At 37.1% G+C, this 21,306-nt stretch overlaps 1 protein-coding gene across 1 annotated transcript in view; it reads right to left on the bottom strand.

Moving 5' to 3' along the window:
* Positions 1–701: 701 nt before the first annotated feature.
* ak7a (adenylate kinase 7a) overlaps positions 702–21,306 on the bottom strand; it is a 33,337-nt gene continuing 12,732 nt past the window's right edge. Inside the window, exons 13-19 of the mRNA XM_056262895.1 lie at positions 4,845–4,950; positions 4,609–4,737; positions 4,461–4,526; positions 2,055–2,252; positions 1,704–1,897; positions 853–1,011; positions 702–764 (exon numbers count right to left, since the gene is read on the bottom strand). Coding sequence (XP_056118870.1) covers positions 729–764; positions 853–1,011; positions 1,704–1,897; positions 2,055–2,252; positions 4,461–4,526; positions 4,609–4,737; positions 4,845–4,950 — 888 coding nt within the window. The 3' untranslated portion in view covers positions 702–728. The remainder of the gene's footprint in view (positions 765–852; positions 1,012–1,703; positions 1,898–2,054; positions 2,253–4,460; positions 4,527–4,608; positions 4,738–4,844; positions 4,951–21,306) is intronic.

The raw sequence follows: 21,306 nt of genomic DNA, 5'->3' as shown, positions 1-21,306 counted from the left end.
TAACCGAGTACGTTTTCTCAGAGGAGAGCTATGTTAGAAATGTGTCCATCTTGAAAATAATCAGAATTATCAGCTAATAAGGGTAAACTGACATATCTCTGGTACACTGAGGGAGCATCTGAGTGGTTTCCACAGATGTACCTTGACAGGCTGTAGAGATTTCTGATGGAATCACGTCCTCACGTTCTGATATCGAAGATACGCAAAGTTCAACTTGTATGAAGTTTCACATTCATGTTTTTTATATATATTTTCCACATGATTTATAGAATTTGATTGATTGGTTTGTTAAATACACACAATATTTATGTGTTATTACTGTATTATGTTATATATATATATTATTATTATTATTATACAGTATCTTTTCAGTTTAAACCATAACCGCATGCTGTCCACACAAGTGGACATCTGAAAATCTCTTTTTGTAAAAAAAAAAAAAAAAAAAATTCAAATCTTGTTTTTCATGCCCTAAGAGCAATAAAACCACATAGGGAAAAAAAATCCTGACTGAGGTTATCATAATTCATACATGAAAGGGTTAACTTAATAACTTGGTCAGATTACAAAGCAAGGCTCATCATGTGTACATCATGTGATCTGGCCCCTTGGGAAGGGGAAGACATTTTAAATCTTTAACTAGCACCTGTTTAAAAAACACAATAAGACACAGCACAAACTTTTAATGACACTTTTTTATTATACATTTCTTGTTATAGCAGAATGAGCTAATCATCTGAGTTGTTCCTGAAGAGGTATTCAGCCTGAAATGGAGAATGTGACACCAATTAAGTTGAAATAATTTGTTGTTAAATAAAACACAGGATATGAATACCATTATACAAGTGTTACCAAAAAGTCCACAGGGTCTTCAGGCTTGACCTTACAGCAGTCCACCAGTCCTTGTATGACAGTGGGCATGACGTATTTCATCAAGTAGTGTCTCACGGGGACAGATCGTGTCTCTAAGAGCTCATGCTCCTGCTTCTTCACCTCGGCCACGTTCCTGTTCTGCAAAAACACATCCACAAGCTGAACAACGTGGTCGTTTCGGAAGGCTAAAAGAAAGCTTTCGCTGCTCATTCATACACTACTGGTCAAATGCTTGTGGGCAGTAAATGTCACGTCTCTCATTTGGACTTTTATGTTCAGTTTTATTTATTTATTTAATAAATAAAACTGCAAACAGGACTGCAAAACTAGAAACAGGAAATTTTAAGAATAAAAGTCCAAGTGAGAAACATGACCATTCTTTGGAAGCTTGTTTCCGCCCCTGAATCAAAAGTTTACATCTCGCAATTGTGAGTTTATATCTCGCAATTCTGACATCTTTTCTCAGAATTGTGAGATATAAACTCGCAATTGCGTGTTATAAAGTCCAATTCTAAGGAAAAGATTGACTTTTTTTCTCAGAATTCTGACTTTGTAACACGTAATTGTGACTTTATATCATGCAATTCTGAGATAAAAAGTCACTTTTACCTTTTATTTTTTATTATTCTGTGGCGGAAACAAGCTTCCATAACTTGTTACAACAATCATAGTTCAAATAAAGTTATTTTGAACTTTCTAATCATCAAAGAATCCTGAAGAAAAATGTATCAGGGTTTCCAGGGTTTGCAATATCAATGTTTTTACTGTATTCTTATTAATTAAATAGTCATTGACCAAATAGGGAATTATTAAAAAAAAAACAAATGTACCCATTTGTCCAAAAGAGCAGCCATTTTATCATTCTCCACGAGTTCCTTCTCAACTTCCTCCTTTTTCAGCTGCTGGTGCCATTCATCCTCTTTCCTCTTCCTCTTTTCCTGCATTTCCTCTGGACTCAGGCCGTAGTTCATGGGCCGCCCCACCGTCTTAATTATTTTCTCCACCGCGGCCACGTTCTCAACGTCTAAGAATGATATCATGAAAACACTATTCTTAATAACAACACCACCCTGCTTCATGACTATCAGCTTATCCGTCAGTTCGTTTATCAATTTAATTGTGTGCGGCGTGCGATTTTCTTATGTGAGCACAAAAATAAGAGTGAAAGTTTGGGTTTTAACCGATGTGTTCGGGGTGGATTTCCAGTTCATCGAAGTAGTCAAGCACGGACTCGTCTTCTGGCGAAGTCTCCCTGAATTTTGCAAGACTCTCTGTAAACTCTTCTTGAGTGCAGTGCATTTCCTCCGCCACATTCTGCGGGAGACTCCGGACACGCTCTTTAAGAAATTCATCAGTGGCTTCCAGTGAGAAGACGAACCCTGAAGGAAAAAAGCCAATGTTAACATGAAACAGCATTTGCCAGCCCAGTTTTACTTCCGTGATGTGTCATACACGACTGTTCAAAAGTTGGTAACGCTTCCTTTTACAGTGCAGTACTTACGTGTACTTACAGTGTACTTACCTAGAAAGTACTGGCTAATATAAGGTAAGTACATGGGTTAGGGGTAGGTTCAGGGTTAGTACCTATTATTACCCAGTAATTATAATTACTATAATAAGTACATAGTAATGGGTAACAGGACTGTAAAAGGAAGCGTTACCCAAAAGTTTAGGGTCGGTAAGATATTTTGTTTTTCAAAGAAGTCTCTTATGTATGGAAGCTTGTTTCCGCCACTGAATAAAAAAAATAAAAATAATAATTGCGACTTTTTATCTCACAATTGCGAGATATGAAGTCAGAATTGTGAGAAATAAAGTCGCAATTGCGAGATATAAAGTCGCAATTCTGAGAAATAAACTCGCAATTGCAAGATATAAAGTTGCAATTCTGAGAAATAAACTCGCAATTGCGAGATATAAAGTCGCAATTATGAGAAATAAAGTCGCAATTGCGAGAAAAAAAGACAGAATTGCGAGTTTATTTCTCATAATTGCGACTTTATATCTCGCAATTGCGAGTTTATATCTCGAAATTCTGACATCTTTTCTCAGAATTGTGAGATATAAACTCGCAATTGCGAGTTATCAGGCCAATTCTAAGGGGGGGAAAAGACAAATTTTCCCTCCTCAGAATAGTTTATATCTCACAATTCTGACTTTACAACACGCAATTTCGACTTTATATCACGCAATTCTGACTTTATATCAATCAATTCTGACTTTACAACACGCAATTGCGACTTTATATCACGCAATTCTGCCTTTATATCAATCAATTCTGACTTTATATCTCGCAATTCTGACTTTATAACACGCAATTGCGACTTTATATCAATCAATTCTGACTTTATATCTCGCAATTCTGACTTTATATCACGCAATTCTGACTTTATATCAATCAATTCTGACTTTATATCTCGCAATTCTGACTTTATATCAATCAATTCTGACTTTATATCTCGCAATTCTGACTTTACAACACGCAATTGCGACTTTATATCACGCAATTCTGCCTTTATATCAATCAATTCTGACTTTATATCTCACAATTCTGACTTTATAACACGCAATTGCGACTTTATATCACGCAAATCTGACTTTATAACCTGCAATTGCGACTTTATATCAATCAATTCTGACTTTATATCTCGCAATTCTGACTTTATAACACGCAATTGCGATTTTATATCACGCAATTATGACTTTATATCTTGCAATTCTGAGAAATAAAGTCAGAATTGCGAGATGTAAACTCGCAATTGTGAGAAAAAAAGTCAGAATTGTGAGATAAAAAGTCGCAATTACCTTTTTTATTTTTCATTCTGTGGCGGAAACAAGCTTCCATACTTATGCTCACCAAATCTGAATGTATTTGATTAAAAATAAGCCTAAATTTAATCTCTTCATCATATAAAGCGATCGAGTCTCTTCAGAAAATTTGTACTAAACCGCTCAATACATATGGATTAGTTTTACGATCTCTTTATGAACTTTTTGAAGCGTCAAAGTGACAGTTAGGGTAATTGATTACAGAATTTTCATTTTTGGGTGAACTAACCCTTTATTAAAACAGTACAAACAGTAATATTTTGAAATATTACTACAATTTAAAACAGCTGATTTTAATATTATTTTAAAATGTAATTTATTCCTGTGATTTTTAGTGTCACATGATCCTCCAGAAATCATTATAATATGCTGATTTGCTGCTCAAGTAACATTTATAATTATTAATCACGTTGAAAACAGTATTAATATTTGCTGCTTAATATTTTTGTGGAACCTGTAATAATAAAAAATGTCAGGGTTCTTTGCTCAACAGAAAGTGCAGTATATTTCTGGGCGAAACGGGATATTGAAAAATGGCACGCGGAAGCTGAAGAGTATCTCAATGTTAATAATTATTTTCCAACGTATCATTATTATTGCCATAGCTCTTTTATTACATAAACAATAAAAAGCATTACATTATTGTGATATTACTAAGATGTTTAAAAGCTGCATCATGCAATTAAACGTTTTGACAACGTTTACAACATTGCAAGATTAGTGAAATATATCAGTGTGTATCTTCTGAAATGACTAACCTGGAATCAACACTTTGCTATACTGAGATATTGTAGATCTGGTATCTTCTACTTCCATGTTTGCATCTGGAAAACATTTTACAAGTTAAAGGTGAAGACTTTATATTTCCATGTTGGGTTTTGTTTGTTTAAAAGGAAGATAGCTGACCATGGAAAAGCTCTTTAGCCTGTGTATAGGTCTTTGGGTATCCATCCAGAACGAATCCTTGATTTCTGCAAGGCATTGAGTTTAGCTTCTCCCTTATGATATGCATCACATGCTGCTCATCCAACTGGCCTGTGAGAAAACATCATCAAGTAACACTTACTATATATGTTACAATCTTACAATCATATTTCTAGATACATGAATCGGATCATGTCGAAGCTTCATTCACTGCATACCATCATTCTGAAGCATGTTGTTCTTTATAGTGTTAAGCTTCTCTTCGGCACCAGTGAGAATTTCCTCGTTCTCCTGTGTCTTCTCACTGCTCGCAAGCAGTTCCTCCTGAAGAACACACACTGAACATTCAAAACAGCTTCATATCACGTGGGGCCAAAAAATTTTGAGACTGTTAGTGTAAATACTTTTTTAAAATATATTACTCATTATACTATCATCGAATCAATATTTTAAAAAAAAAGTTGTACATTGTTCAAAATCCTAAAATTGTCTGTTTATTTCTATTATTTTAAGTACAATTATTTTAAGTACAATTTTAAGTACAACTTCATGAAAGTTGCATAGATACATATTTTTCGGCTCCGCTTCGCGTCGTGCCTAACAACGCCCTCCAGCCGTTACTTATTCACGATACAGCACAGCCTCTCGTACCTTATTGCTTTTATAAAACGGTTGCCACACAATAAAAATATTAAAGCCGAAAAATATGTATCTATGCAACTTTCATGAAGTAAAATCACTAAAAGCCTGCCTTCCGCTGGAAAAAATAGTCCCGGTGTTACACCAGAATCTGTGACCGTCATAGTCTGTGACCGTATATGGGCGCGGTTGTCACTGTGCTGCGTGATCTACGCAAACAGCGTAACTTCTGACTATAAGCCAAAGGTAAGGTATTTACGAAACGTTTGTTTAGAAATGATGGTTATTTACACAATAAATGATTATTTGCTTGCCCAGATTGAGCTCAATGTGTTTTTCTTTTTTTCAGAGTAGCCGACTACGTGTGTTTCCGTGTTCATTAATGTTTATGTTCTCACGCGAGAAGAGAACGTGCACGTTTAGGAAAAGTTTTTTTCTCAGTGTGTTTTGCTATTCAGAATAATATGTTATATTGGATATTATTTATTAGGATATATATTTAATTTGTGGAACCAGTAGTCAATGAAAGACATGTATGGCACAAAAAGATTATTTTTGTGTAAATTATTATATTAATGCACAGAATAATAATACAAAAAATCACTCAAAATTGCTGTAACAAGTTGTAAAGGTCACCGAATTGTATGTCGCAGACATACAGTAGGGTCACCAAATATGATAAGGTTATTTTAATTGTCACCGCATTCTGTTACCCTCCTCTATTTCACTCATAATGAATGTGACACACTCCAAATTCACTCTGATGATGTGTGAACTCTCCAGCTTCTTACAGTAGAAATCATTTTGGGCTGACATGAACAGAAGCAGACATACAGTAGGGTCACCAAATATGATAAGGCTATTTTAATGGTCACCGAATTCTGTTACCCTCCTCTATTTCACTCATAATGAATGTGACACACTCCAAATTCACTCTGATGATGTGTGAACTCTTCAGCTTCTTACAGTAGAAATCATTTTGGGCTGACATGAACAGAAGCAGACATACAGTAGGGTCACCAAATATGATAAGGCTATTTTAATGGTCACCGCATTCTGTTACCGTCCTCTATTTCACTCATAATGAATGTGACACACTCCAAATTCACTCTGATGATGTGTGAACTCTTCAGCTTCTTACAGTAGAAATCATTTTGGGCTGACATGAACAGAAGCAGACATACAGTAGGGTCACCAAATATGATAAGGCTATTTTAATGGTCACCGCATTCTGTTACCGTCCTCTATTTCACTCATAATGAATGTGACACACTCCAAATTCACTCTGATGATGTGTGAACTCTTCAGCTTCTTACAGTAGAAATCATTTTGGGCTGACATGAACAGAAGCAGACATACAGTAGGGTCACCAAATATGATAAGGTTATTTTAATTGTCACCGCATTCTGTTACCCTCCTCTATTTCACTCATAATGAATGTGACACACTCCAAATTCACTCTGATGATGTGTGAACTCTTCAGCTTCTTACAGTAGAAATAATTTTGGGCTGACATGAACAGAAGCAGACATACAGTAGGGTCACCAAATATGATAAGGCTATTTTAATGGTCACCGAATTCTGTTACCGTCCTCTATTTCACTCATAATGAATGTGACACACTCCAAATTCACTCTGATGATGTGTGAACTCTCCAGCTTCTTACAGTAGAAATCATTTTGGGCTGACATGAACAGAAGCAGACATACAGTAGGGTCACCAAATATGATAAGGCTATTTTAATGGTCACCGCATTGTGTTACCCTCCTCTATTTCACTCATAATGAATGTGACACACTCCAAATTCACTCTGATGATGTGTGAACTCTTCAGCTTCTCACAGTAGAAATCATTTTGGGCTGACATGAACAGAAGCAGACATACAGTAGGGTCACCAAATATGATAAGGCTATTTTAATGGTCACCGAATTCTGTTACCCTCCTCTATTTCACTCATAATGAATGTGACACACTCCAAATTCACTCTGATGATGTGTGAACTCTTCAGCTTCTCACAGTAGAAATCATTTTGGGCTGACATGAACAGAAGCAGACATACAGTAGGGTCACCAAATATGATAAGGCTATTTTAATGGTCACCGAATTCTGTTACCCTCCTCTATTTCACTTATAATGAATGTGATGTTATTTTTTTGCAACTTATTTTTTCTTTTGGATAGGAAGTGTTTTAAATAAAACCATTGTAATATTTTATAATGAAATGTTTTAATAATTAAAATATTTTAAAACATTAGAAACATTGATTTCAAACACTAACTATTTACAAATTTGACGAACTAAGCAAAAAAAGAAAGAAAAAAAAAAGCATATTTTAAATGCATGCTGCACAGCAGTAGGATGTCTTGGGGTCGGGCTCCCCAACACATTTCATGTGGAACCAACGGGCACAGACATCACACTGGATCTGTATCAACAAAGATAATAATTAGCATTTTCAGGGTGAATATGAGTTACAAATACCCGTGATGCACATATTTCCTACTCTAGCAAAGACAGGCCATGCCCACAATGATCAGAGGCCTATGGTGGATTTCTTTATAAAAAAAAATAGCTTCTTACCCAAGGTGTTGTCTTGCCCTTCTCCTCCACATTATTCTCCCCACAATGGCGGCACAAATCAGTAAGGTCATCTGGTCACCATTGAAAAGAAATTTAGCTTGTCAATAAATGTGTTAATCGTTTAAATAACATATTGTATGTAAGGGATAATCCACTAGCTCATTAAACTATTGGACTACAGAGGCAAAGAGGCTCAGAGGAGTTTAATGAACAGCTAACCTTGGATTTTCCTCCTTATACCATGGTCATTTGCCAGCACAAGTTACAGTAAAAGCTGTCATTGATGTGTTGAGCTCTAAATTTGACTGGTGTTAGGGTTATGTTTTATTTTGTTTTAGTTTAGTGCCTGTCTTTTGACTCAGTTTTCCCATTGTGTCTGATTAGTTATCCCATTCACCTGTTGTCTCAGTTATAATCTCCTGTGTATTTATACTACTTGTTCTGTTCTTTGTCTTGAATTTTCAAATTTTTTTGTATTGAGAGTTCTTGAATTAAAGACTTACAAGTGATATTTTGTGCACCCCTATTGTGCAGCCCCTCACATAGAAGATTAATTATTAATCAAAAGTACATAATTAAACAAACGTACCACTCTCATCCAGCAGGGTCATGGCGATCTTTTTCCTGAAGTTGTTCACTGCTGACGCTTTGTTTGCAAAGGTCAGAGGCTCCCCTGCCAGAATTTTCTCTGCATACTAATATGACACATGCTTATAACTGATTTGTTAGTGCATAGTAAATAAATACATAAGTACTATATAAACCAGCATACTATTGTTTTAAAATACTTTACTGTTATAATGATGTAGACACCAGTATAATAAAGTGGACACAGCATGATAAAAAAAAAAACTTACTTTCAGAACAAATACCCCACATGACGTTCCATCCAATTGTGAACTGTGTGGAGCTGTGCTGGCTGTCCACTTTGAAACGTTGCAGCCTCGTTTTCTGACAAAGGCCCTGAAAAGGCAAGACAAAGGTAAAATTATGCTAACATATTTACATATTTTAGTTTTGTAATTAAAAGGGAACAACTTGCATATATGGACACAACAATTACCTTGTGGACTCCAAACACTGTTTTATTTTGCGTGCATCATTCCCCAGGGGATCCAGCACAAGGCTCCTTTTTTCAGCCGGAAAGATTGCCTGTAGATTAGTAGATTATTATATTACAATATATTATTGTATAGTATCAATATAGTCATGTTGTACAGCTATTGGTAATATTGTGGCTCTCAACAAATGTCAGCAATGCAGAGCAAGGTCCTTACAGCCAACATCCAGTGACCCGGCTCATGGACGGCTCCCAAAATCACTTTGTATTTTATTGGATCACACTAAAACAGATAATAATTATTTACAAAATCAGTTAATAAATTCTATTAAATTACAATCCACTTAAAAAGGCCCTACAAAAAAGATTTTCCTGTGCATACTTTCAGTCGTGAGTTTTTTTTCTCCCATATTCTGGTCATTTCAAAGGAGTCAATTTGAAGAGCCTTTTCGTCTCTTATTTGGTTGTTTTTTTTGACTGCCTGGGCTATATATGCATTTATTACCTGTGAGACAGATAAATGAGTAAGAGTATGTAACATTACCTTGGATAAATTATATACAATCCAAGTAGACAAGTCAGTCATTCAACTAAGCTCACCTCGCTTTCAAGCTCTCCATTTGGGGCTGTCCTCAAAATGTCCCAGTAAAACATTTTGTAGGGCCCCATTCGCGACAGCAGAACATGTGCTTTTTTGCCTCCCCAGGCATCCCTTATGCCTATGTATGAGGTAAAAATAGTAATTGAAATAACTATTGTGAATGCACAACAGCATTAGTTATTTTTAGTATATGAAATATATCTCTGAATGTAAACAAAAATGTATCAAATATTAAATTGAATCAAGTACAATGTTAACTAAAACTATAGATTATTAAAAGTCTAAAGAGAAACAGGAATGTAGGAAATGTAGTTTGTTTATCAAATTTACATACATTTTTCATGATTCAGAACATCAGAACATGATTGTTCAGCTGGTAGAGGAGGCAAGACTGCAGCTGAAGTAGGGGAGAGAACAGCTGGAGGAGGAAAAGATAGAATAGGTGGAGGAGGAGAGGATAGAACAGGTGGTGGAGGAGAGGATAGAACAGGTGGTGGAGGAGAGGATAGAACGGGTGGTGGAGGAGAGGATAGAACAGGTGGTGGAGGAGAGGATAGAACGGGTGGAGGAGGAGAAGAGAGAACAGCTGGAAGAGGAGAGGAGTCAGCAGATGAAGGAGAGGAGTGAGCAGCTGGAGGAGGAGAGGAGTGAGCAGCTGGAGGAGGAGAAGGGACAACAGCTGGAGGAGGAGAGGAGAGAACAGCTGGAAGAGGAGAGGAGTCAGCAGATGAAGGAGAGGAGTGAGCAGCTGGAGGAGGAGAAGGGACAACAGCTGGAGGAGGAGAGGAGAGAACAGCTGGAAGAGGAGAGGAGTCAGCAGATGAAGGAGAGGAGTGAGCAGCTGGAGGAGGAGAAGGGACAACAGCTGGAGGAGGAGAGGAGAGAACAGCTGGAAGAGGAGAGGAGTCAGCAGATGAAGGAGAGGAGTGAGCAGCTGGAGGAGGAGAGGAGTGAGCAGCTGGAGGAGGAGAGGAGTGAGCAGCTGGAAGAGGAGAGGAGTCAGCAGATGAAGGAGAGGAGTGAGCAGCTGGAGGAGGAGAGGAGTGAGCAGCTGGAGGAGGAGAGGAGTGAGCAGCTGGAGGAGGAGAGGAGTGAGCAGCTGGAGGAGGAGAAGGGACAACAGCTGGAGGAGGAGAGGAGAGAACGGGAGGAGGAGAGGAGTGAGCAGCTGGATGAGGAGAAGGGACAACAGCTGGAGGAGAGGAGAGAACGGGAGGAGGAGGAGAGGAGTGAGCAGCTGGAGGAGGAGAGGAGTGAGCAGCTGGAGGAGGAGAAGGGACAACAGCTGGAGGAGAGGAGAGAACGGGAGGAGGAGGAGAGGAGTGAGCAGCTGGAGGAGGAGAGGAGTGAGCAGCTGTAGGAGGAGAGGAGTGAGCAGCTGGAGGAGGAGAGGAGTGAGCAGCTGTTGGAGGAGAGGAGTGAGCAGCTGGAGGAGGAGAGGAGAGAACGGGAGGAGGAGAGGAGTGAGCAGCTGGAGGAGGAGAGGAGAGAGCAGCTGTTGGAGGAGAGGAGTGAGCAGCTGGAGGAGGAGAGGAGAGAACGGGAGGAGGAGAGGAGTGAGCAGCTGTTGGAGGAGAGGAGTGAGCAGCTGGAGGAGGAGAGGAGAGAACGGGAGGAGGAGAGGAGTGAGCAGCTGGAGGAGGAGAGGAGAGAGCAGCTGTTGGAGGAGAGGAGTGAGCAGCTGGAGGAGGAGAGGAGAGAACGGGAGGAGGAGAGGAGTGAGCAGCTGGAGGAGGAGAGGAGTGAGCAGCTGTTGGAGGAGAGGAGTGAGCAGCTGGAGGAGGAGAGGAGAGAACGGGAGGAGGAGAGGAGTGAGCAGCTGGAGGAGGAGAGGAGTGAGCAGCTGGAGGAGGAGAAGGGACAACAGCTGGAGGAGGAGAGGAGAGAACGGGAGGAGGAGGAGGAGAAGAGTCAGCAGCTGGAGGAGAGGGGGAAAGTTGTTGATGCTTCCTCAAATTTTGAGGTATCCTTGGGGTCTCCTCATGATGGTGCTTGAGGTGGTCAATGTTGACCTTGTGAGTGGTTCGACCCTCTGAATCCACAAGATCAATGCTTTTCCCTTCTATTTTAGTCACCATAAAGGGACCAAAATATTCTGCGTCAAGTTTTCCTCCTTTCCGCTGTTCACTCCGGACATTCTTTCTCCACACCATGGCTCCCACTGAAAGGCTTTGGCTGTGGTCCTTTTGGGATAGCCTTCTCCTTGTTCTAGCGTGTGTTTTTTCGACATTTTCTTGAACAATGTCCATAATTTTTTGATGCCGTTCAATGTCTATGGCCACCACTTCGTCGTTGTATTCATGTTCGAAGGAAACATCCAGCTGTGTAAAAATGTTATTAATAAATAATTGATCTATACTGCATAATTACATAATACAATCGTGTAATCCAGAATATTTACACAAAATCACCTGATATTGTTTTGGGACCTCGGAGGGGTAGCGTGCTTCTCTCCCAAACATCAAGTAAAATGGGGAGAACTGTGTTGTTAGTTGTTTTTTTGTCCGTAGCCCAAACATGGCAGCATCCAAATATTGGTCCCAGGTATTGGGTTTATCCTCGACCAGCTTGGCAAGAACTCTAAAGAAATCAATGAAGAGAAATATAAAGACAATGTTGCTTTTTCCTGCTACACACATCCTTGGACTGAAGTTCCTCATCTGTGTGCTTTTTCATCAAATTAAGATATATTTTTAAATCTGCTTTTTCATCACCTGCAAAAGATATCAAAGTTAAGAGTTAAGTGTGACTGTCTGCTGTTCATTTTATCCTCTACCTGTGTAATAAAGTTTATACTCAACAATACCTGTGTTTCCTCTTCTGTTTTGCTGTGACACCTTATAATATAATCAATGTTATTCACTTGACCTGTCAGGGGGGTTCTTGCTGTGGCTGAGCAGTGTAAATGTGTACTGTAGTGGATAAACTTTTCACCTCTGTATGGTGCTGTTGAGCCTCTCCACCAATCCGTTGGTCTGAGGGTGGTACGGGGCACAGAGGCTTCTCTTTATGCCCAGCACTTCACAGACCTTAGTGTTGATCTACAGGGTTTATGTGAAATAATATTTTGTAATGTTTAAAAAAAGGGTAGAACAGCAAGCATTTGTGTAGTTGAAAATGAAAATACTTACTGTGTTAACAAATTCTCTGCCCTGATCAGTGAGAATTCTTTTTGGCACCTCAAACTGATAAATAAATTTTAAAATGCACTTTGTGACTTCTTCAGCTGACTTGTTGGTTAGAGGATAAGCCTGTGCCCATTTGGTGCAGTAATCAATAATAACGCATATGTATTGATTTTGGTGGTCAGTCTTCACCAATTTACCTATAAGGTCTATTCCGACCAGTTCAAATGGACATTTGGTCTGTCAACGGACAAGAACAAAAAACAGTTCAAAAACAAATGTATAGCACTTCACAATACATATAGGCGTGGTTTTCACAGACAGGGCTTATACTAATGTAGAGAATGAACACATTAATATTTCTATATTTGTAAAACACATTTTGGGGGAGGGAAGGGGAGGAGGGGGGTGTATACATTTGGAGTTGGTACCTTAATTGGTGTGTATACTGACTCGACCTTTATGGCCTTCTTGTTTTTCTGGCAGACTGAACACTCGGATACCTGGAAATGTATATGAATTGATTCTAAATTATACATTGCTGTATGATAAAACAATTTTTTATAAATTTAAGTTCTAATAAGCCTACCCATTTCTCTATGTCTGCTGACATGCCAGGCCAGTAGAAGCGCTGAGAAATGGCATCTCTTGTTTTGAGCTGTCCAGCATGTGCACCTATGTCACTAAGATGGAACTCTTTAAATAGTGCGTCAGCCTCCTCTGCACTGCACACAACTTTACATCTTTGGGACATCTTGTTCCGGATGTAAAACAGATCATCATCTGAACAAAAAAATTATTTGATCAAAGTCATAAGATCCTATTTTAAAATAGCATTAAGACCAGGCTTGTGCAAAATTCATAATTTCAGAATTGACTCCGCCTCATATGAAGGTGAATTAGAATTGGAATGACAGGAAGTGGAATTAAATTCATGGCAATTCAAAGAAATTCCACAAAGTCACACAACAGAAAGAATGTGCTGAATCTCACATGCATTCAGTGTTAGGAAGGTATTACTGAGGTACAATTCTCTGGACTCTCTAGAGCAATAATTATCAGAAAAGGTTGAACTTCTGCATTTTGATGGCTATAATGGGGTCACTTCAAAGCCTATATCTCTTCAATGAATGCTCAGATCGTATTAAAAACAAGTCTGAACATGTGGGCCATGACTCTAAATAATCATGAAAATTTTCGGACAGATTGGACAAAATATGCCTGAATAACAGTTAAAAAGGTGAAAATGATATGAACATAATGGCCTATTAAGCCAATAAGTGGTATTTTACTGCCCCCTGCTGTTAAAAAAAGTCATTTTGTCACACTACTCAACTATAATTAATATTTAGACTTTATAAATTCACTATTTTAACATTTACAATAACATTTAGTCAAAAATCATCTATTGAAGTGACAATTGAGTCACATTGGCTCCTGAAGTTCCAAATGTCTCTATCTACAACAGAATGAGTGTGTGTAGATTAAATGATATGAAAAACATGGCATATTGTATAAGTAGGCTGTAATAGCACTGTTGTCCACTAGATGGAGCAGCAGCATTAGACATTTTTAATCTTTTTATCAGCTTTCAGCATTGGCTAACAAACGAATGCTTAAAGCATTTTCTTTAATTAGTTTTGATATTATTACATTGGAAAGAAATATGTGAAATGCTCATATACCATTAAAACAGATTTTCACAATAACATATCCCGAAAATGTATGTGTGTGTGTGTAAGCATGCATTATGGAGTTAACATGATAAAAATGGTTTGCTTCAGTGCAGAATAATGGAGAAACAAAGTAGTTTAAAATTAAAGTGAGCCAATAAGTGGTCTTCTACTGCCCTCTGCTGGCCACTCTTCTTTTTAATAGTCTTTTCACATGTGCTTTTGCATTCATATATATAGACACTATAAAATCACTTAACAATTACTATTATAACAGATATATATTCGTTATATCTGATGCTTCACATAATTGCTATCAACGTGGTAAATCGTGGTAAATAACGCCAGAAACATGGTAAATCATAGTAAAAAAGGTAAATCATGCTAGAATCCTGGTAAATTATTCTAGAATGTGCTATATCGCAGCTTTAATTATAAATTGCAGTGCTAACACTACTCCTACTATTATTACCATGAATGTTGATTATGTTGCCTACTATTACTATTATTTTTGTGATAATTATTATTATTATTAGTATGAATACTACTTCTACTACAACTCTATTACAATTACTATGAATCTCTCAAATTGCCTCTATCTATATCACTAAAATATCCCATTGCTTAAAACTTACCAATGTACCTGCATCATTATATTTATATTTAGCTGTTTTCTTTACTTTTTTATTTTTTATGTGTGTTCCGTTTACCTCTTTCTCTCTTTTGTATGTGTATATATTTTCATTGATTTTTTACCTTGTATAAGCAACAATGTTTTGTTTATTTGTTTTGCAATAATAAAAAAGAAAAAAAAAGAAAAGAAATGGGCGATCAAAAAATTATATCAAGATATGAGTAATTATATTTCTTAAACAAGAAATACTACATAAAATGTATAAAGTAACCACGTACAAAACAATGCATATAGTCTTTTTTGATAAACATTAATAACATTAATGGAGAAGAGTCAGCATTAAACAATAACAACAGCAGGTAAATTTGGATGCTGTCAGTTTCAGACTGACTGAACGGGCCCATTGTACTTTCTGTTTACAGTTTAAATCACTTAAAACACATTACTGTGTTTACTTGCCACAAAAGATAAAAATTAATATAATTATACTTTCATCATTTAAAATGCAGTAAATGGTTAAACATGACTTTGTCTTACATGGCCTTGTTGTTATAAAAACTGCTTAGTAACTGTTATTGTCACAATACGTGTAGGCACAGATCAAAGGAGACGACTCGGACTAGGAAATACGTGGAGATAGTCTTTAATGATTCCAAACTCAGGAGATACAACACACGCTAACATTGACGAGAACGGACCAAGACTGAATGAGAACACAGGGACTAACGAGATGATTAACGAGGTGAAGGGAGTGAGGGAGAGAGAGGAAGGGAAGAAAACACAAAAAGGTGGTAAAAGAGAGGGTTGTGTGTATCTGGATCCTTCCTTTGCAGCTGGCACCTGTAAATGGGTTCTGTCCACTATCTACAAAAGATAAGAAAGACAAAAGGTTTAAGTTAATCACCTAATTGTGGTGCTGGCCCCCTGTTAGTATGGTACTCGCATTGTAAAACTAATCCTAAAATCTCTACAATTTAAGTCAAATTAAGATATATTTTTAAATCTGCTGTCTCACTTCTCCATGGTAGATTCATTTCATTTCATTTTTTTTTCACACAAAATGTATTATCGCTTGATAAACCTATGGTTGAGGCTGAGCCAATGTATAGTGACGTGGACTATTATAAACATTGTCTTTAATAACTTTCTAATTCCCGATTTGAACAAGAAGTTTGAATTAATGACTCACTCATAAAGACAATAACTTGCCACGTTTTACTATATCAAGGAATATTATACATAAAATGATAACATGGAAGGGCAATGTCAGGTGCAGAGTTTAGATCCTCCAACCCTATCAAACACACCTGAACCAGTTAATCATCATCTTTAGGATTATTATTAATAATACTACAGACAGTTTTTTTTTTTTTATCAGAGTTGATGCTAAACTCCCCAGGACAGCGGCACTCCAGAAACGACGATGCCTATCCCTGATCTATTAAATAATTTAAAATTAATTAAAACATTAATACATGTTGCTGTATTTAAAATTTAAGCTATATTTAAAACATTAATCCTAAAGTAATATGAAATTATGTAGCTATGTGAATAAAAGTTACTTTTTTTATTTAAGGGGTGCATGAGTTTTGAGATTTATAGTCAAAATAGCCTTGACCCTCCCTTTGCCAGCAATACATTTTTCTATGACCCTCCAACATGATTGTGAAAAAAGGCATGACCCTCCCCGATAGTTTGATTACTTCTGTACTGGTTTGTGCTTGAGTTCAGATAGATTTACTGCTTGAAAGTCCTTGTAAGTTTTAAATAAACTTTTTTCCCTCTGTATGAGTGAGCTCGATTGATTGGCTAGAGGAGGAGCTGTCAATCTAGAACAAGTGCACCAATGGTGACGCTTAAGCCCGCCCTAATTTACATAAAACTCGAACTGCAATATTTGGAAGAGCAAGTGCAGAACAATAACTCCGTCTGAGCCATAGACTGTAAAAAAATCTGAGTTCAGCGAAGAGAAAAACAGCACAAACATCCCAATTTTTTTTTTTACATAATTATTTTTTGATACGTGACCGCTATATATTAGGCGGGAATTTGATTCCTTATTTGTCTCGCGAGATCTGGCAACTGGCAGACAGCGATTGCGGAGCAGCATGATTTAGAGCGCCAACTTTTGTTGAATTTAGGAGAAATCTACAGACGCAAATACAAGTGCAGTAAAGACCTTAATGTCTATTTTATAAGACATGTTATTGAAGACAACTAGCCCCAAATCTCAAAATTGACCAGTGAAAATTTTTTTTTACCTGCTCCCCTTAATACGACTTAACTTACTAACTTTATACAATTACCAATACAACCAACTGTATTGTAAAACCAACACAAATTTGCGCGCTCAAATGTAGACCCGAGTCTGCTCCAGCTAAGTTACAAAAACTTAACCTACAACGGTAACGTTAATGTGGTTCATACTTTTAAATGACATGCACTCCACTATCATATTAAAAAAAACAGTCATCAAATTGACAGAGTTTGACATTTAAACACTTACCGCCAAATCCATTGAATGAGACCACGGAGGAGATGAGTGAGCTCAGAAGACGCAGGTGCAGCAGTCCGAAAAAGACGGAATTCATAGAAGTTTCTTGTTTGTAATAGCCCCGCATTTTTTTTTTCACAGTAAAAGTCCAAATATTGTATTATATATCTAAGTATTATATTGTTAAATATATAACTATATATTAGGCTACTATAAAATCCTGAAAATATTTTAGTGTAGGCCTACCTTACCTATCATGCAGAAATTCTTGGCTCTCCTTCTCAAGACAAAACGGGTTTTTTTGTTGGCATCTTTGGGATATTCGCCCTCAATAAGATATTTTTTCAATTCAAAATACTTGTCAAAATCCATATTGTTGTAAAGATTGCATCGAAACTTATGCCTATAATAAAAATGAATGCGCACAAACTTCTCGTTGGATGTTTGGACCACATGTGACCTGCCTGCACGAATGGCAAACCGTTATATTAGAACCTTCGAGAAAAAAAAGTGAATATACAAATACACAGCCCTTTTTTTTTTAAAACGCATTTATTTATTCCATATTTTGACCACATGGAATTTAAATTATTATGTGACAAGCAATTAAACATTTGTATTATGAATAACAATAATGTATATAGGCCTAGTACAACTGTTTATTTGTTATTTGTTAACACTGTTTATCAGTTAAAAACACTGATAAACAGTGTTAACAAATAACAAATTGCAATAAATAAATGCATTTAAAAAAAATTACTTTGTATTTGTATGTTTGTTCACTTTTTTCCCGAAGGTTCTAACATACTGGTTTGCCATTCGTGCACGCAGATCACATGTGGTCCAACATCCAACGAGAACTTTGTGCGCATCCTGAGAAGGAGAGCCAAGAATTTCTGCATAAAATCAATGTTTCTATTATCTTTGTTGATACAGATCCAGTGTGATGTCTGTGCCCGTTGGTTCCGTGTTGGGGAGCCCGACCCCAAGAAATCCTACTGCTGTTCAGCATGCATTTAAAATATATTTTCTTTTTTTTTTCTTTTTTTTTTTTGCTTAGTTCGTCAAATTTGTAAATAGTTAATGTTTGAAATCAATGTTTCTAATGTTTTAAAATATTTTAATTATTAAAACATTTCATTATAAAATATTGCAATGGATTTATTTTAAACACTTCCTATCCAAAAGAAAAAATAAGTTGCAAAAAAATAACATCACATTCATTATAAGTGAAATAGAGGAGGGTAACAGAATTCGGTGACCATTAAAATAGCCTTATCATATTTGGTGACCCTACTGTATGTCTGCTTCTGTTCATGTCAGCCCAAAATGATTTCTACTGTAAGAAGCTGGAGAGTTCACACATCATCAGAGTGAATTTGGAGTGTGTCACATTCATTATGAGTGAAATAGAGGAGGGTAACACAATGCGGTGACAATTAAAATAGCCTTATCATATTTGGTGACCCTACTGTATGTCTGCTTCTGTTCATGTCAGCCCAAAATGATTTCTACTGTAAGAAGCTGGAGAGTTCACACATCATCAGAGTGAATTTGGAGTGTGTCACATTCATTATGAGTGAAATAGAGGAGGGTAACAGAATTCGGTGACCATTAAAATAGCCTTATCATATTTGGTGACCCTACTGTATGTCTGCTTCTGTTCATGTCAGCCCAAAATGATTTCTACTGTAAGAAGCTGAAGAGTTCACACATCATCAGAGTGAATTTGGAGTGTGTCACATTCATTATGAGTGAAATAGAGGACGGTAACAGAATGCGGTGACCATTAAAATAGCCTTATCATATTTGGTGACCCTACTGTATGTCTGCTTCTGTTCATGTCAGCCCAAAATGATTTCTACTGTAAGAAGCTGAAGAGTTCACACATCATCAGAGTGAATTTGGAGTGTGTCACATTCATTATGAGTGAAATAGAGGACGGTAACAGAATGCGGTGACCATTAAAATAGCCTTATCATATTTGGTGACCCTACTGTATGTCTGCTTCTGTTCATGTCAGCCCAAAATGATTTCTACTGTAAGAAGCTGAAGAGTTCACACATCATCAGAGTGAATTTGGAGTGTGTCACATTCATTATGAGTGAAATAGAGGAGGGTAACAGAATTCGGTGACCATTAAAATAGCCTTATCATATTTGGTGACCCTACTGTATGTCTGCTTCTGTTCATGTCAGCCCAAAATGATTTCTACTGTAAGAAGCTGGAGAGTTCACACATCATCAGAGTGAATTTGGAGTGTGTCACATTCATTATGAGTGAAATAGAGGAGGGTAACAGAATGCGGTGACAATTAAAATAACCTTATCATATTTGGTGACCCTACTGTATGTCTGCGACATACAATTCGGTGACCTTTACAACTTGTTACAGCAATTTTGAGTGATTTTTTGTATTATTATTCTGTGCATTAATATAATAATTTACACAAAAATAATCTTTTTGTGCCATACATGTCTTTCATTGACTACTGGTTCCACAAATTAAATATATATCCTAATAAATAATATCCAATATAACATATTATTCTGAATAGCAAAACACACTGAGAAAAAAACTTTTCCTAAACGTGCACGTTCTCTTCTCGCGTGAGAACATAAACATTAATGAACACGGAAACACACGTAGTCGGCTACTCTGAAAAAAGAAAAACACATTGAGCTCAATCTGGGCAAGCAAATAATCATTTATTGTGTAAATAACCATCATTTCTAAACAAACGTTTCGTAAATACCTTACCTTTGGCTTATAGTCAGAAGTTACGCTGTTTGCGTAGATCACGCAGCACAGTGACAACCGCGCCCATATACGGTCACAGACTATGACGGTCACAGATTCTGGTGTAACACCGGAACGTGAACAGCAACAGAAGTTACATATATTATTTCGCCAATAGATGGCGGCAAAGACTGTCTTTATGAGTGAGTGAGTGAGTGAGTCTGTAGAGAAGGCTTTTGAAAGGACTCGAACTTGTGATCACGGAGAAGACAGACGCAACTGACAGATGACTAACGTTATGCACGGAAAACCCCATGACTGTTAAAAGGACAAAATATGCAGCGGACATTCAAACGCATTTTTTTATTATGAATATAGGACTGACCTGAAGGAAAATGCTACGTCTACTGTAAATGCAGGTACACTCGCTTACTCGATCTCTCACAATGCTCTGCTCTAGCTTTAAATGAACAATATCAATGAGATGAAACATCTGTTTAAGTTGCTAAGAGTGGTTGCTAGGGGTGTTGTGTAGTGATACATAGAACCGTTGGGTGAAGCGGTCATAGCCGTGTTTTATCGTGAATAAAGCACAGCTATTGACCAATCAGAATCAAGGATTGGAACTAACCGTTTTATAAGTCCTAATATCATTCTAATAGTTGGTGCTCAAGGAATATTTCTTATTATTATCAGAAATCAGTCATTATCAATTGAAAACAGTTGTGCTGCCTAAAATTTTTGAGGGGAACAATGATATATATACAGGTCCTTCTAAAAAAATTAGCATGTTGTGATAAAGTTCATTATTTTCCATAATGTAATGATAAAAATTAAACTTTCATATATTTTAGATTCATTGCACAGCAACTGAAATATTTCAGGTCTTTTATTGTTTTAATACTGATGATTTTGGCATACAGCTCATGAAAACCCCAAATTCCTGTCTCAAAAAATTAGCATATGATGAAAAGGGTCTCTAAACGAGCTATTAACCTAATCATCTGAATCAACTAATTAACTCTAAACACCTGCAAAAGATTCCTGAGGCTTTTAAAAACTCCCAGCCTGTTTCATTACTCAAAACCGCAATCATGGGTAAGACTGCCGACCTGACTGCTGTCCAGAAGGCCAT

This window comes from Rhinichthys klamathensis, unplaced genomic scaffold (assembly GCF_029890125.1).
Source record: "Rhinichthys klamathensis goyatoka isolate OS25496 unplaced genomic scaffold, OSU_Roscu_1.1 h1tg000196l_1, whole genome shotgun sequence".
NCBI lineage: Eukaryota > Metazoa > Chordata > Actinopteri > Cypriniformes > Leuciscidae > Rhinichthys > Rhinichthys klamathensis.
The sequence above is the reverse complement of the archived record's forward strand: the minus strand, read 5'-3'. Positions and strand labels throughout refer to the sequence as shown.